This window comes from Microcebus murinus, chromosome 25 (assembly GCF_040939455.1).
Source record: "Microcebus murinus isolate Inina chromosome 25, M.murinus_Inina_mat1.0, whole genome shotgun sequence".
NCBI lineage: Eukaryota > Metazoa > Chordata > Mammalia > Primates > Cheirogaleidae > Microcebus > Microcebus murinus.
The window spans coordinates 11,791,427-11,808,656 of record NC_134128.1 but is presented as its reverse complement, the minus strand read 5'-3'; the positions used below and the strand labels follow the sequence as shown (position 1 = coordinate 11,808,656).

At 38.3% G+C, this 17,230-nt stretch overlaps 1 protein-coding gene across 1 annotated transcript in view; it reads left to right on the top strand.

Annotated features, from left to right (window-relative positions):
* The window catches only part of TMEM236 (transmembrane protein 236), a 47,088-nt gene extending 32,079 nt beyond the window's left edge, over positions 1-15,009 (top strand). Inside the window, exon 4 of the mRNA XM_012748671.3 lies at positions 12,656-15,009. Coding sequence (XP_012604125.2) covers positions 12,656-13,239 — 584 coding nt within the window. The 3' untranslated portion in view covers positions 13,240-15,009. The remainder of the gene's footprint in view (positions 1-12,655) is intronic.
* The last annotated feature ends 2,221 nt before the right edge of the window (positions 15,010-17,230 follow it).

Below are 17,230 nucleotides of genomic sequence, written 5' to 3'. Positions count from 1 at the left end.
CCCACAGCGCACACTCTCCAACGGTCTGAGGAACAGTGAACTGGCCCCCTGTTTAAAAAGTTTGAGGACCCCTGGTCCAGACCATTGAATACCATTTCCTCTCCTACCCATAGACCTTGGGGCTGAGTCTGTCAGAGCCAGACTTCTTCTTAGAGGCAGCTTTGTCCCATGGCTTCTTGTAGTTTCTCCCTGCATACGGTTTACGTATATTGTCTGAATCCCAATCACAGTCGCTGTTAGATTCCCCTCCCAGCCACCACCGGGATTCCTTAATCCCCATATAAATTGGTGGATACAAATAGACACACAAGGGCGTCATGATTAGGGCGAGTGTTTTCAGCCCCACCTTCAAGACTCATTGGAATGGTATTTATAGCCCAGCCTGGACACCATCTACAAAGTGGTATCCCATTTTGGACCATGTCCAAAGAGGGCATGATAGTTAAAGCATTATGGGGCCACAGATGAAGGAAAACTCAATTTTATCTAAGGTATTGGAGGTGAGAAAAGACTAAAGGGAGGACCTGGGGTCTACAGGAGTCTGTAGATAGACTTGGCGAAGAAAGCTTTTTACGTGGAAGAAAGGCTGGGTCTCTAGGAAGTCAGGTGTGCTTTTAGTGAATGGGTGTGTAGGGGAAATCAAAATAACTCCACTTGGGTTTCACACCCTGAATCAACAAACCTCTTCCTGGAATGCAAGTTGCCTTGTTAAAACCAACTACTGCTTGTTTATGGAGTTGTCATTTTAAAATCCCGCAAAGCTGCTTCAAGAGCTACTGTGACAATGTGCATGTGTGTGGGTTGGGGAGAAGGGAAGGTGAATCGGGGTCTCTGGGTGCTCCAATTCCTACTTCAACCAGATCAACAGAATATCCATTTGTTTAAGAGTTGATGTTGTCTGTGACATTTCGTTTCGGAAAAAAAAAAAAAGGTTATTTTGCTAGGTATTTGAAAGTCATTAATCTAGGACCTCAATTAGAGTTGTAAACTGTACCTGTCTCTAGGACAGTCTCATAACTGAGGTCACCAGCTCTGTCTCTCCAGGCTCTAGGGTCCCACCTAGAGGCAAAGTGAGCCCCAGTCTAAGGTCTGCGGCTGCTGTTTCTCTGAGCAATTTCAGCTTTGTAAGGAGCGCTGACCCATCCTGGTGGGGTAGCCAAAGCTCAACACCTTCAAAAAACAGATGAATTTTTTGAACATGCTGTTTTGAATTTTTTAATTTTCATGTTTTGTTTTTTCCAAAAGGATACATAGCCATTTCAAAAGATTATAAAATAGAGATAAACAAAAAGAAAGAAGGGAAATCAATGGTAATCCTACAAACTGGACATTGATAACTGATAGCATCTTGATATACAGTCATCAGTTAAGAAAACCTATTTTGTAAGGTTTCTTTTTTCTTAACACGGTATGGTTGATGTTATTCTTGTTATTACTTCTTCTACTGTGCCATTTTTATTGGGCAAATAATATTCCATTATGTTAATGAACCATGATATATCTAGCTAGTCCCCTGCTGTTGGACAACCAGATTTGTTCTAGTTGTTAATTATTATAAACACTGCTGTTATGGCTCTTATTGAGAAGTCAAAAGGGTTGAGAAGAACAGGATGGTTGGAACGAGTAAGGCAATGTGTGTTTGAGCTGGGCAGGGGAAACAAGTGAATATGTGTGGTGCAGGTGCTCTGGTCTGTGTTTAAAGGGACCCTGGGCTGTGTATGGGAGTCAGAAGCCACTCAGTGAGGTGACTGGCAAAACACCCTCTGGGGATGGGAAGAGTTAACTGTCACTGGCTGAGTGCCGGATGGTATCAGGACGATGACTGCAGAGTGTCCTTAGAAGACCTGGAGCATCTGGTCATGCCCAGACTCCTTGGCAACAGGGCTGCCAGAAGAAAATGACTATTATGGACTGGCTGTTCATGCAGAGAATTAGAGAGGAGGGTCATGAAGGGCTTGTATAAAAGACGCAGGGTGGCAAGAGTGGCTTTATGATGGCTGTGTGCATGGTCAGAGCCGCTTGCTAGAGGTGAGGTCAACAGGCTATTTGAGTAGAAAACCTCAGCGCTCCGCAAAGGAGGTGGTGTCCACTGTCATATTGGTGAGAGGTGCCAGGTATGATGTTGGCAGGGAAAGGTTTTCAAATAAATCTGCTCACAGTGGCTCTAGTTCCAATTCCTGCTGTGGAGTCTTTCAATATCCAGAGACTTGGGTCAGTAGTGCAGGGACCTCAGCAGCACAGATGATTATTTCCTTAGGTTAACTGCTCAGATGTGGAATGTTGGGTTCAGAGTCCATGCAAGATATTAAGGTTTTTGATGTGGGTTGTCAAAGAGTGATATTGCTCCCTCCAAAGAGTGCCCTAATTTTACCATCTAAACATGCGTGCAAGTAGGCACCTGTTTCTCCTCAACCTTGTAACACCAGATAATTTATTTCATTTTATTTCTGCCAAAATAGCAACATAGGCAAAATAATTGCCTTCATAATTTGCTTTCTAAAATAGTAGTTGTGTTTAATATTTTCTCATAGGTTTATTGGCTACTTTTTTTTTAAATCATCTATTTATGTCCTTGATTGGTTTTTCTGTTGGTATGTCCAGTCCTTTTTGTACTAGTGATTCATGAGTTCTGTAAATATTAAGGATGTTAAGTTTTGTCTGTTGGATGTAGCATACAATTTAGAGTTATCACTTGCCTTTTAATTTTACTGTGGTAGTTTTGGTGTGGAGAATTTTTAATTTTGACATAATTCAAGCTATCGATATTTTCTTTATGGTTCGGTCTTGGACTTTATGCTTAAAATATCTTTTTTCACTGCCAATGAAAATTATTTACTAATTATTCCCCCTCCCAATTTTTTTATCAAAATTTTTTTAACTTATAGGTACTTAGATCTTCCACTGTATATTTATCTTAAAAAATTTTTACATTTAAATGTTTAATGAAGAAAAGTTGGATTCTCTGTAGGAGACAAATTTGTTAATTTATATGTAACCAATAAATTAGACATGGTAATCAACATGTTTCTATCCTTGAGAAGTGGGCAAAGTTATTAGACCTCTGACTCTATTATATTTCTGTCCATTTCTTCTGGAATTTCTAACACATAAAAAACACTTAATAGAGTGCTTTCAAAATATGAATGCCAAGCACACCAGCCCAGATGAATTGAATCAGGATCTCTGGGGTTGCAACTTGGGCATAGGTAGATTTTTACAAAGAAATGAATGACTTTGAGTCAGACGTTGAATGACTCTGAGTTATACCTCTGATTCTTGGCTATACATTAGAATCAACTAAAGGGCTTTAAACATTTTTGATGCCTAGCTTGTACCCCAAATAATTAAATCATGCCTTTGGGGAGTGGGACCCAGATGGTAGTAATTTTTAAAAGCTCCCCAGGGGGTTCCCAGTCGTAAAGATACGAGGGAGAAAGAAAGCAGGTGCAATTTACACCTGATCATGCCCCAATTTCTTCCTGAAATAGGAAGCACGTTTTCTGCTGAGAACACCAGCGATGGAGAGAAGGGAGAGGACCACCAGAAAGGGGAAGCTCTGTGTGTGTGTGGGGGGGGCGTGCATGGGAGTGGAAGTGAGGTGGGCTAGGGACACGGGGACACAGATGAATGCACAGTGCAGAGCACAGAAAAGAGTGGAACCAGGAATTTGTTCTGTGACCCATCAAGATTATGGGATTTTTCTTCAATGAGACTCAAAAATCCGGGCATTGAATGTAGAGAAGACAGAACGGTGGGACTGAGCCAGATTTGGGGGTTTGCAGAGCAGGAATGAAAGAAGGAGAAGGAACTGTTTCTTTCCGAGTTATTTCTTCCTGTTATTGACTTACTAAAACATAATTCCTTAAAATGAACGCCCATGGTAATTTTTTTACTGAATTTCTAAGCTATGTCCGGTGAATTAGGAGCCACCTGTTAATATGCACGCAGGGGCTCTTAGCCTCGGGTTTGCATCCGAACCAGCGGAGAGTCTTTTCCAAATCCATATGTATGAGCTCTGCTGACTGATTAGCAGATGGGAAGGCAGGACCAGGCATCTGTAATTTCTTAAATCTCCATGAGCAATTCTGATGGCCAACCTAATCGAGAACCCCTGATGACAGGAAGTATTAGGAGCTGTGACAAACGTCGAGTTAAAAGCTGAGAGGCCAAATCCAAATTCTTAAAGGAACTTGCTGTCTTTATTTCCTTGCAATGTAACCCATCACATGTTAACCCAATAGATCGTAAGAGATGTCACAGCAGTTAAAAAAGGAAAAAAAAAAAAAAAAGCATACTGCTTTCCTCTGAATAAAATGAATGGCATTTTGAGTTCCTCTTTGGTTCTTTTTAAGAAATAGCTTATTATACAATACGCGGCCAGTATGTGATCTGCGTTTCCATGATGTGTTGTTTTGCAATGTGTTCAGGGATAAGTATGAGGAACCATGTTCCGGGCCAGCCAAGAAGGGAGGGTATTTCCTTTCATACCCTCCCTTTGTGATTTAGAAGAAGTTTCAGAAAAGCATGTCAGTGTTAGGATTTTTTTCCCCTGCTCGAGAAATAAGAGGCCATTTACTTGATTGGAGTGAGAGAAGGGTCGAATTTCTGATTTATACCTTCTAATGAAGTCCCAGCTGTCAGGATTAGACCCGTGTGAATCGGGCCAAAAACTACAGAGGAGTGAGCCCCTTGCCAAGTGACACAGAACATCAGGTGCTATCAAAATGTTCAGTCAAGGCTCCCTTCGATTTTGACAGCTTTACACAATTTTTAACAATTTGGCATTAAATTGTTTTTTCCCTAAGTGGGCAAAAAAAAAAAAATCGTGACCAATTTTAGTATATAAAATGAGACACTTGAGAGTGGTAGGGGATATTTTAGAAATAAATATTTCAGGGAGACTGGTAGGAACGAGGGAACATAAAGAATCTAGCAGGCATTCCTTTAGAATACCAAACCTTGTTTTCCATGTCGTTATGAACCAAGATAAGCTTAAGGGTGCCCCAGTGTGTGAAATTGAAAGCATAGGGCATTGATTTTCAATGTCTAAATCAGGGATCCTCAAACTTTTTAAACAGGGGGCCAGTTCACTGTTCCTCAGACTGTTGGAGAGTGCACACTGTGGTCCCGGGACGAGTTGGCTGCTAAGCAGGACAGGCAGCGGTGGCAAAAACACCTGCGGGGCTGGATAAGTGTGCTAGGCGGCCCACATGTGGCCCATAGGCCATAGTTTGAGGATGCCTAAATGTTCTTATCTTGGATTGAAGAGAGCTGATTGCCTACATCGTGTGTAGACATTCTTGGTCTAAAAGGAGCTGTGACATTTTTGTTTATTTTGTTTACTTTGTATTTTGTTTTGTAAAATGTAAAATGTTTGTAATTTGTATTTTGTTTATTTTGTTTACATTGTGTATGTATTAATAACGGGGTTCTATCTATAGCAGCATCGCTTTTCTCCTGCTCTGTTTTCAATTATTATTTTGGGACCCCAAGCCCTCCTATTTCTGGGTATGTGCACGGGTGGGCAGGAGGGGGCTTCTAAGGGCTGCTTCCTAGGAGCTCACAAACACAGTCTTCTCGGAATCACACATCTGCCCTTTTCTTCCCCTGCCTGGTGACCCCTGATGGGAGCCCCTGAAATGCTCTGAACCCCTGCTGGTGCCGTCTCTTTGACCAAGTGTTGCTGGGCTGTGCAAGTGCCACACTGCTCTGGCGAGGGCTGCTGGCCCAGTGCCACGTCACATCTTCTCTTACCCTTGAGCTATGCAAGTCCCCAGGCTGCACTGCCAGGAACTCCTGATGGCTTCCAGGACTTGTTAGAAGAATCAGTCCTTATGTCCTTGCTTAAAGAGCTCTCTCCTGGACTGGGGCCAGTCGTAGACCCTAGCACCAGGGTCCTACACTGTCCTCCTGCCCATGGACTCTGGGGCCTCATTGTTGGACCGAACTGTTATGCTTTGGCTCACTCGCCTTAGTGTGGGATTGTTCTCTCTCTAAGATGCTTATTGCTCATAGATTCCAGAAAAGAAATGGATCCCACTTTTTATTCAGCAAATCTTTATGGTGGATCCATTCCATACCAATACCAGGTGCTCTGCTAGGTGCTAGGGGTGCCATGGTGAACAGAAAGAGGCAGAAGAGACCCACTTTTGTGGGGCTCCTGGTCTAGTGGACATAGTAAGACATTCATAAGCTGCACTGGTAACTATGGATAATGAAAACTGTGGTAGGTGCTCTGAAGGGTGTAAATCAAGTTCATTCCCAGTATGTGCCCATTTTTGTCACCCAACTTGAGCTCACTCTGAGATTCCTAGCTCAAGTCTATATCCAAGCACTTAAAACTCCCAAGTATTTGTAATGATGGAGGAAGTGCTAGAAAAGGCATTTCAAACCATTTCTAAGTATAGAATTAGTTATGTTAGGCAATGAGATAACTATATACTCCTCAATATTTTATCTTACTATTTATGTTTTATTTAAATATATTCATTATTATTTATTTATATATATAATAAATATTTCAGGGAGCTGGTTAGGAATAAGGGTAAGTGAAAAAAATTCAGCATGCATAACTTTATATATTCTATATATATTTCTAGTCAAACATATCTAGAAGTAGATGCCATATATAAATAATAAAAATAATATAATTTTCTATATAAAAATATATACATATTGTAAATTAAATCACACTCTCTAGTCTAAATACATATCCGCTGGAGAGAAGAGCCAAGATATTCTGAATGAAAAGCTGAAGATTAGGAAGCTTAGGTTAAGTTTTCTCAAACTTCAGAAATGGAATATTTTCAAATTGATAATAGCATTGGTTTTTAGCAATGCTTGTCCAGTGGTAGATGAGTCTATAAAGTAAATGGTAGGTGGGAAAATGATCTTTAAACCATCTAGCCTTCTAGTTGTGTCCTTTGACAAATGAAGTCTGTTAAAATTTCACATTGCATAAAATCCAGAAATGACACATTTGTTTATTGTCAGATTTAGGCAATGCATGGCAGAAACTGGATCTTAAGGCTTTTGAATTTACTATAACACATGACAATAGGATGCCTTTTGTAAAGAGAGTAGTCACAACTATTTCACAGTAGGGAGTATGTAAGCCCATGGGCTTTCCAGAACTGATGATGGGATGAATATTTATCTTGAATTCTTCACCACCACCACCACCATCATCATCATCATCATCATCATCATTTGGTGAAAATTTGCATACGGTTTTGAGTACAGGCAGTAAGTAGCATGCTAGTCAATGTTTAACCAACTGCCTTTCTTTTGGCCAAAAGAATCCTGATTAATAGCATTTGCCAATTTCTGTGGTGTAAATTTTCCCACCATGACCAGTTTCAAGCTCCCAAGGTGCTACTGCTGAACAGTGATCATGAAATTGGGAAAAGATGCTCAGATGGGCTCTTGTTAGCTGGTAATAAGCTTTTTCCATCTGAACAGGTAGCATTTCTCTTTGTGACGTGAACAGGCAAATATGAGAACTAAAACTCATGATCTTGTTAAGGCTCTGTGGTGTGACACTATTTCTCAAACTTTTGAGTTCCCCTGATATATGGGATACTGGGCAACAGTGTAGCAATAGCCAAAGTCCAACTGTAGTCCCTCTTACTATTGAGTGTATTTGGATACTTTCTATTCTACTCCAATTAATTTGAAAAAATAAATTGTTTAGTGACTGATACTTTTGTTTTTCTTTTTTCAGACAGGGTCTTGCTCTGTTGCCTGGGCAAGAGTGCAGTGGCATCATCATATCTTATTGTAACCTTAAACTCCTAGGCTCAAGTGATCCTCCTTCCTTAGTTTCCCAAGTAGCTGGGGTGTACACCACCACACCTGGCTAAGTTTTCTATTTTGTTTTTTGTAGAGATAGGATCTTGCTATGTTGCCCAGGCTAGTCTCAAACTAGCTGCAAGTGATCTTCCTACATTGCCCTCCCAAAGTGCTAGAATCATAGGTGCTAAAATCATAAGTGCTAGAATCATAGCCTACTTTTTATTTATTTAACACATATATGACTGCTCTATATGGTTAGACATTATTTTTAAGTGCTTTACAGATATTGATTTATTCCTTTATTAGAACCACGTGTGACCTAGGTGTCATGTTTCATCGTGTATTACTTTGCAATATTCCCTATCTTCCCTACCTCAGTGAGCATATAATGTCAAAATACCAGTGTTTATAATTTACCTTGAAGTGTATTTTAATTTATTGCCTTTTTTCCTCTTGTCCTCTAAGAGTATTATGTCTAACAGTGCTTTGTGTACTTAATATTTTTTTAATTGTTTTAATAGGATTGTTAACTTTCTTCTCTGAATTTTTTACTCAGTTATGTCTAAATAATTAGTTTTTAGCTTTTCCTAGAGCCATTTCTCCATCAGTAAAAATAGATTTGGGGGCCTGTTAATTAACACTCGTCACACTTTCTTCTGAGTAATTGTGAGTAATTCTTTATTTTCTGGTTGCCGTGAATTGGGTAACAATCTTGCTCCACACAGCTGCAAGCTTGCTGATCTCTCTGCATCCTCTGTGACTCCAGTGCCTTACCTTCTCCTCCAGTTAGGTCTTTCTCTTGCTCTGAGCTCTTTAGGGCTTTGCAGGGTAAAGTCCAAAACTTTTATCATGGTCCATAAGGCTCTCTATAAACTGTCTCTGCCACACACAGTGTGGTATGGCGGTTGAGGTTTTGAGATTCAAGTTCTGGGCTACTTGCTAGCTGCATGACCTTGGAAGTAGTTCATCTCTCTTTGCCTCAGTTTACTCATCATTAAAATGGGAAAATAATAGTATCTACTCATAGGGTTTTTATAAGTGAGTTAATGCCTACAAAGGGCCCAGAACAGTGCCTGGTATATGGAAACACTTAGGAAATAAGTGCTTTAATACTTTCTCTCTCATCTCTGCCTCCCCAACCTCTCACCAACTCCCTTTCTTTCCACTCCTGCAGCGGAAGGACGTTTACACATGCTCTCCCTGCTGGGGCTGCCCAGTTCTTTCTTCCATTCTTCACCTAATTCATTCCTACTTATTTTCCCCAGCTTTTGATAAGTGTCACTTCTCAGATGTCACTTCTCTGACTCTCAGTGCAATTCGAATCCCCTGTGATAGTCGCTCATCACAGAATCCACTTGCCTTTGAAGGCCCTGCCACCATTTATGATTCTCTGCTTATTGGTGTGATTACAGGAGGCTCAGAGCCGTGACACTGGGCACTGTTTCCGTACTGTTTGCTCTGTCACTCGCCAGTGGCTAGCCTGGGCTGCGTGCAGTGCCTTAACACCTGTCTGCTCATGACAGGCACTTGGGAGTCTCTCACTAATGCATTTTTAGTGTCGGCTTTATTCCTCGCTTGTTTTTTAAGTGTCCTTCCTTGTGATTTCTCCTTCTTTTCTTCTTTCTTTTTACTTAAATAACTTATTTCTCTCCTAGTCTCTTTGCAAGAGGAATACGTCCTCATTCTAGAAAATGCCTCACGCTTGATTTGTTTAATCGGGTCTTGGTGTTTTTTGGTTTTTTTTTCCCCCCACTGTGAGCTATCAAAAGCTTTTGGGGAACAAGCTAGAGGGGGAAATAGATCCATATAAATAAATAACAAAATAAAACAGGTAGGCGTTTAGCTACTTAAACACTTGTCTGTTACTGAAATTACATTTCCTTAGCTATTTAGTTTGCACAGTGCAGACAAAAAGTTGTTCCAGCAGCTGGCATCAGATGTGGGGAAGGACACAGGCAAGCTGCTATTTTTACCTTTTACAGGGCAACGTGAGCCGCTCAGGAAGTGAGGAGGTCATTCTCTTTATGCTAGTATCTTTTATGGATTTTGCACAAATAAATATTTTTTTTACCCAGTAGAAACCAATGACAACTAAAATAACAAGACAAAGAATTCCAGCTGTAAGTGGACATTTAAAAAGTGCTAATTTGGAGAGAAAACTAATCATGGAGCACAGGGAGCAGTATCGAATACATACGTACATTGCTCAGAGAGGCATTTGCTGGTTCACTCCAATGACCAAAAGATTTATTGGCTTTCTCAACTCGACCCTGCCCTCTGAGAGGTCAGCAGAGTTTCAATTAATAGTTCTAGTGATTCTCACTTGAAAAGAGGAAGCAGAGTTCCTGTACCCCCCAATCTAAACTAGTCCCTATTGAACTGTGGAGAGAGATGAAATTCCCATTCCTAATCTCACCAAATCCACAGGTAGCCCATTAAAACCAAACTCTCGCTCAGCATTCACTGTTCATACCAACAGCTTTTGGCTTCAGATATTAAGACTCTCATGGGCTGCTAAAAAATGTGCATGTGTCACTTCTTAGATTGCCACTTCCTGGCTTTGAAACAATGCTGAATTTGCAATCATCTTTCAAAGGCCCAAACTAAACACTGTGTTCCTAATGTTGACAAAGGCATTTGGATTTGCATTCAAACAGCTTCATCTACCAAGAGAGGTGAAGGAAAGTTCTCTAGGACGTGACAAATTTGGAGACTCATTTCCTGTATTTAATATTTCTTAAATAAAATGAGAGATGTGATTGATGCAAATGAGCATCTAAGTTTATAAAGAGATGACTTTGTGAATGTAAAAGTAATAGTCAATTGGTATGTAATTTTCTTTGTTTCTTTTTTGAGTATTATTTATTAAGGTGATATCCACTCAGGCCACTGTGGCTTCTAAGGTCGGTGAAAAGGTTTCTAAGGTCATGACTTCTGGCATTTACCTATAAATGATCCATACCACAAGTGTGATGTTTTGTCAAGAATGTAGATGATCTTGTTAGTTTATAAAAATGCTCGATTCACATTTAACATTTTAAAATAACTAGTTAATGGCATAAAAGAAAACCAAGTTGATTGTGTCCTATTAAAAAAAAAACTTATATTTGTAGTAATCAAGCATTTTATTAGTCATTAATCATAATTTATTTATTTTAAAATGTTTTTACTTTCAGCTGAATGTGATCCAACAAATTTTTATTGACTTTGTCCCTTTGACCTTTAGAGCTATTCGGTTTAATGACTCCCTGTAAATTAAGTCTTATCAGGTAATGCGGCAGCTCAGCATGTTCACTCAGTAAACTTTGACAAGGCCTGATAAATTCTTAGCAACAAAAACGGGGTCTTTAAGTGGATAAATATTTGAAAACGAACGTGCTATGCCTTTCGTGTATGAAAACAATTCCATCAACACTGTTTGTTGGTCTTGAGATTTGAGGGTCCCTTCATCATCTCAATTTTGACACCCTTGTATATACACACGCACACATACATAAACACACACACGTGCAATGCAATGGTGACAAGATGACTGGTGTGTTGACCAGGTAGAGTTTCATGGCCAAACAAAAGAGATGCTTTAGACTAGCCAATCCTACTGACTGCTTCGAAAACCTCTGGGAAAGAACAGCTTGGAAATCTTGGATTCAGTGTTACTCTTTACCATGAATCTCTAGTGGTCAAACAGATTCCCTCTTAGGTTAGTAATTCCCCTGAGCCTCTGCTTTGTCTTATAAAAGGACAAGGTTGGACTGGGGAACTTCTAGATTCATTTACCTTTATGATATTCATATATTTTATAGTTAGCTCATGATATATTGCCTCTAGACAGGTAATAGCAGCCATAAAGTCAAGAGTTTATCAATGAGACTCAAACAATCTGAGTGTAAATTCCAGCTTTGCCCTGTTACTGTGTATTTTGGGTGTCTTTTAACCTCTCGGGCCCCAGTTTCCACATTTGTACAATGGGACAGTAATCCCTAATTCTCAACTTTGTCCTGAGGATGAAATAAGGTAACGTGTGAAAGTGCTTACTTAGCTCCGTAACCAATGATGGCTGTTACTATGAACTGGTAAAAATGACTTAAGACCCACATCCAGGAAAATCCCAAGACACCAAAAGCCTTCTTCATCTCTGCATTTTTTCAGTGTGCAACCTCATTGTTATCTTGAAGTTCCCTGTGGACAATAGGCCTCAAATAAGAGAACCCTTAGTGTTAGGGTGGGAACTCATAGCATGGGCTGAGAAAGAATTCTCGACACAAAGATTAGAATAGTTTATTTTACTTCCCAAAGGGAGGGAAGGGCACGACACAAGAGAAAAAAAAGGAAAAATGCTAGCAGAGACGGTAACGGGTTTAGGGTTTTTATTGAGGGTAAAAGGAGAAGGAAAAAAAAGAATAGTTATTGTTGTCACTTGATAACAGAAGACAACTATAAAAGTACATTTGTTTTCCTTTTTTCTTTTTTTCCTCTTTTCTATGAGGCTGGCTTTTCAGGGTCTTTGAAATATGGTCTGATGAGAGAGCTCACACGCCTGTTGTCTGTTTGAAAACTCTTTACGTGCTACTAAAACAAACTCTCGACTAAAACAATTTAAACCACAAGTGGTTAATCGAACAAAGAGCCAGTTGTACACTGTGAGTTTTCTCTTCAAAGGGACAATTATGTGTTTTGAGTTTACTCCGCTTTTTTTTTTTTTGTTGTTGTTGTTAGTTAATTTTTCCATTAGATAGTTTATTAGCAATATCATCCTTTCACTTAGAACTTTATTTTTGAAGTTTAAATTTTAATATAATTTAAATTAAAATCGATGCATTCAAAACATGTAAATAAATGTAAATAAATCAATTTGTTGCAGGTATCAGAGATGGGGCCATCCCTACAACCTCTTTGCAGCAAATAAAAACGGTGACAGAACAAGTGAAGCCAAATGAAGAAAACCCTGCGTCTCCCCAGGCTGCAGGGACAACCCAGGTGTCCCGGCCACTGGGAGCCACAACACCGAGCCAGACGACTGTGCTGAGGGCACCCCGGGAGCCCTCCTTTCACTCGGGAATCCTGAAAACAATGTCTCAGCAGGACGTGCGGGCGGACATATTCCTGTGGAGCTTTCTGCTGTGGTCGGACACCATCGAGATGGTGCGTGTGGCCGGTCACCCCAGCGTGTACAAGTCAGGCTGGATATACCCAGTCTACATATTCAGTTTCATTTCCGTCCTTCGGATGATATTCACTCCCCAAAATCCTCTTCTCCATTCCGCGGGCGTCTTGCTGCAGGATTTACCCTTTGTCTTCGTTAGACTTAGTTTAATCATTGTCCTGGGGACGATCACACCCGTGCTGGGCCTTTGTAAAAACATACTGGTGACACTATCTTATGTTTATTTCAACCACCTAACCAGACTCAGGGTTTTCTCTACCTTTGAAATGTCTCCATTTTAAAGAGAAAATGGGATACAGGGTGACCTTTTTGTTATGCATCTGTGCACGTTTGTAATACTTTTTTTTTTCTGGGACATGAGTTTTTACACTATATAAAGAAATGAAGACTAGATTGTAGAGAATAAGTTATTCATGATGACTCTGGTGTACCATTTTTTTTTTTTACATATACAAATGGTGCTAAATTTAAACAATGTTATATTCTTATGAGTTGGCTCTCAGGGATGTCTAGAACATGTTAGTAGTTAATTTTAGTTTTGTTATATATACTGCACTTTTTTCTAAAAACACTTTTCAATAAAGCCTTTTTAAAAAAATGAGAAGATATTTCCCCACTGTTAGCCCAAGAATGACATTTTTATCTTGTATATAAATTAAAGAGCATTCTATGAGTTGATGAATTAAAATTAGGTTGTAGGAAATGTATCTGAAGTTATTGAAGAATTTTTAGGTTATACTTTTTTAAAACTATGGAAATTGTGGTTTTAGGGTCTACTTCAAATATAGAATTATATTCTTTATGCCACTGAGGCAAGTGATTTTTATTCAATTGACTGATTTCAGCATCAAAAGCAATTCACTTGAGCAGATATTCAGCTCAGTTCAAGGCTTAGCTGCAGTACTAACTTAAAAGTTGTTTAGTATAATGAAGTCAAGGAACATCAGCAATACCTAGATAAAGTTTTGTAATAGAAAGCCATAAATTGCACACGTAGGTTTCAAAGTAAAAGGATATTTTCTTTGTGAAATTTGATACCATCATAAAAATCAACAAATACAAGTCCCGTTTAAAATGGGAAGTTCAACTTACAAATATAATAGCAAAAGCTTCAGTGTCTTAGGTGATATTGTATCAGGAAGATCTTGATGTTATAAAACAGGCGTCCTCAAACTACGGCCCACGGGCCACATGCTGCCCACCTAGGAATCTTACCCGGCCCGCCGGGTGTTTCTGCCGCCGCTGCCTGTCCTGCTTAGCAGCCGACACGTCCCGGGCCCACAGTGCGCACTTTCCAACGGTCTGAGGGACAGTGAACTGGCCCCCTGTTTAAAAAGTTTGAGGACCCCTGTTATAAAATAATTAGATACAAAATCATATCATTTGCCTTTACCATGTTTGGACACTCTGATATTTATGGTGGGATCTTTCCATTGGTTATACCAATTTTGAGATGCTGGAGAGATTTGTGAGAGGCTTATGTAGGAAAAGTAATGATTTTAAATAGCCAGTCTCTCCAATGATATTACTTGTTTGAGTTTATAATGCATTTTGTATATAATATTTGAACATGAATGTGCCTGATATTTTGGGAAGTGGCAACACTTTATGCAAATAATGAAGGCATTTACAGAAGATCACATGGAGGAAAATTGAGCACCTAATTTTATTTAATATTTTAAGAGTGTACACATGTTTATAGAGTTCAAGTTTATAGTATTTGATAGAAATTATAGCAAATTATGCTGATAAAAACATTGATAGTTCTACACTGTGATTAAAAGTTATGTTATTACAATTATTAATATATTGCAGTTCTTATAAGCTTCTAATTGTTGCTAGTTAAAGCCCATATACATTTTATGTCCTAATAAAAAATTTACTTTCCTGCTATATGAAATATATTAATACTTGTAGCAAATGGCAGTATTTGTAATAGGCTATATGATATTTTTTCCAAGTAAAATTTGGAGCCCAGATGATAATTATGTCTTTATGAAATGTCAAGCTCAAATAAAGTTCGTTGTAGGAAAGATACATTAAAAATTCATCTATGATCAAACTATTGTATAGTCTAATCATTTTTATATAATTATAATTTTAATAAAATCTTTAAAAAATTCTAATATCCTTAATAGACTTTTTAGTCCTTTTTCTTTCTACAAGTTAATGTCTGATATTATAACATGTGAAACCATGCCAAACCAAACCAAACCAAACTAAACAAAACATTGGTTCTAGAACTCTAAAGTTTACAGGGTCTTCAAATAATCTGTGTACATATAATATAGATTACAATAAATGTAAATCAACTATCTGAAGACAATTACAATTAAAGCCAAATTTTATATATATAATCTAATACAAAGAAATTTGATGCTGTAATGTAATTGTTTTCTATTAAACTGAAAATGGATTATTGATGTTTTGCTATATTTTGGTAAGGATTGCAAAAGGTGATGAATCAGAACGTAAAACATAGTGTTCCATCTTCTAAAGTTTTACAATTTTGACTTAACTACTTCATTATATATTCTTTTTTTCTTCTGGCTGAGTAGGAATTATCTTGGTGACATTTGTGTAAATGTATCCATTAAAATAGGCTTACTGGAGAAAAAAACCAAATAAATTTCTGAATGGGTTATAGTTTTATCTGTGAGAAATGATATAACAGGTTACCAAAGCATTTGTTGAGCAATTTTTTTGAAACTATTTCAGTGCAAAGCAGACGCTACGTTCCTGTTATATGAAATTGAGTAGGTATGAAGCAACTGATGTTTGAGAAAGACTTTTCTAGGAAGAAATGAAATAGTTCGGCAATTGTCTCACCAGTGAACAATGAAAATATTTTTAATATTTTAGCTTGAAGAAAGGGCTAGTTAAAAACAACCACCATCATCAATAGCTAACCAGAAACTAAAACCAAAACTTAGTAGAAGGGTATGAGGAAGGTGGCAAGAGTTGGATTTTTAAAAAATTGTGGTAAAATGTACATAACAAAATTTATCATATTTTTAACTGTCCGATTCAGTGGCTTTAAATATATTCACCATGTTGTGTAACTATCATCACTTTCTATTTCCAGAACATTTCATCATCCAAATTAGAAGCTCTGTACCCATTAAACCTGTACCCAAATTACTCTTCATTGTCTCCCAGCCCTTACCTCCCCAGCCCAGCACTGATAAGGTCTCTTCTGTCTCTATGAATTTGCCTACTCTATGTACCTCATATAGGTGGAATAACAATACTTGTCCATTTGTGTTTGACTTATTTCACTGTATATATTACATTTTGTTTTTTCATCTGCTAAACAGACACCTGAGTTGCTTCTGCTCTTTGGCTATTGTAAATAATAGTTTGAAAATTAGTGTACAAGTATCTACTCAAGGCCTTGTTTTCAGTTTTCTTTGGGTTATATACCTAGAAGGAGAATTGCTGGATCATATGATAGTTCTATGTTTAAATTTGTGAGGAACTGCCAAACTGTTTTCCACACTGGCTACCTCATCTTACATCACCACTGGCAATGCCCAAGGGTTCCAATTTCTCCACATTTTCCTCAATGCTTGTTATAGTCTATTTTTTGATAGTAGCCATCCTTTTGAGTGTGAAATGACATCTCATTGTAATTTTGACTTGCATTTCCCTAATGACTAATGAGTATCTTTAGTTGTGCTTATTGGTCATTTGTTTATCTTCTTTGGAGAAATGCCTATTCAGATCCACTGACTATGTTTTAATTGGTTTTATTATTGTGGTTGTTGAGTTGTAGTTCTTTATATATTCTGGATATTAATCCCTTACAGATATATGATTTACAAATATTTTCCCCTATTTTGTGTGTTGTCTTTTTACTCTCTAGATAGTATCTTTTGATGAATAAAAGTTTTTAATTTTGATGAAGCCTTACTTGTTTTTTTTTCTTTCATTACCTGGGCTTTTGATATCATATCTAAGAAATCCAATGTCAAGAAGATTTTTCCTAATGTTTTATTCTAAGAGTTTTATAGTTTTAGTTCTTACGTTTAGATCTCTGATCCATTTTGGGTTGATTTTTGTGTATGATGTAAGGTAAGAGCCCAACTTCATTCTTTTGCATGTGGATGGCCAGTTTTCCCAGCACCATTTGTTGAAAACATTGTCCTTTCCTCATTGAATGGTCTTAGCACCATTGTTGGAAACTAATTGATCATGTATGTGAGGGTTTATTTCTGGGCTTTCTATTCTATTCTATTGCTTGTATGTCTGTTGTTATGCTAGTCCCACACT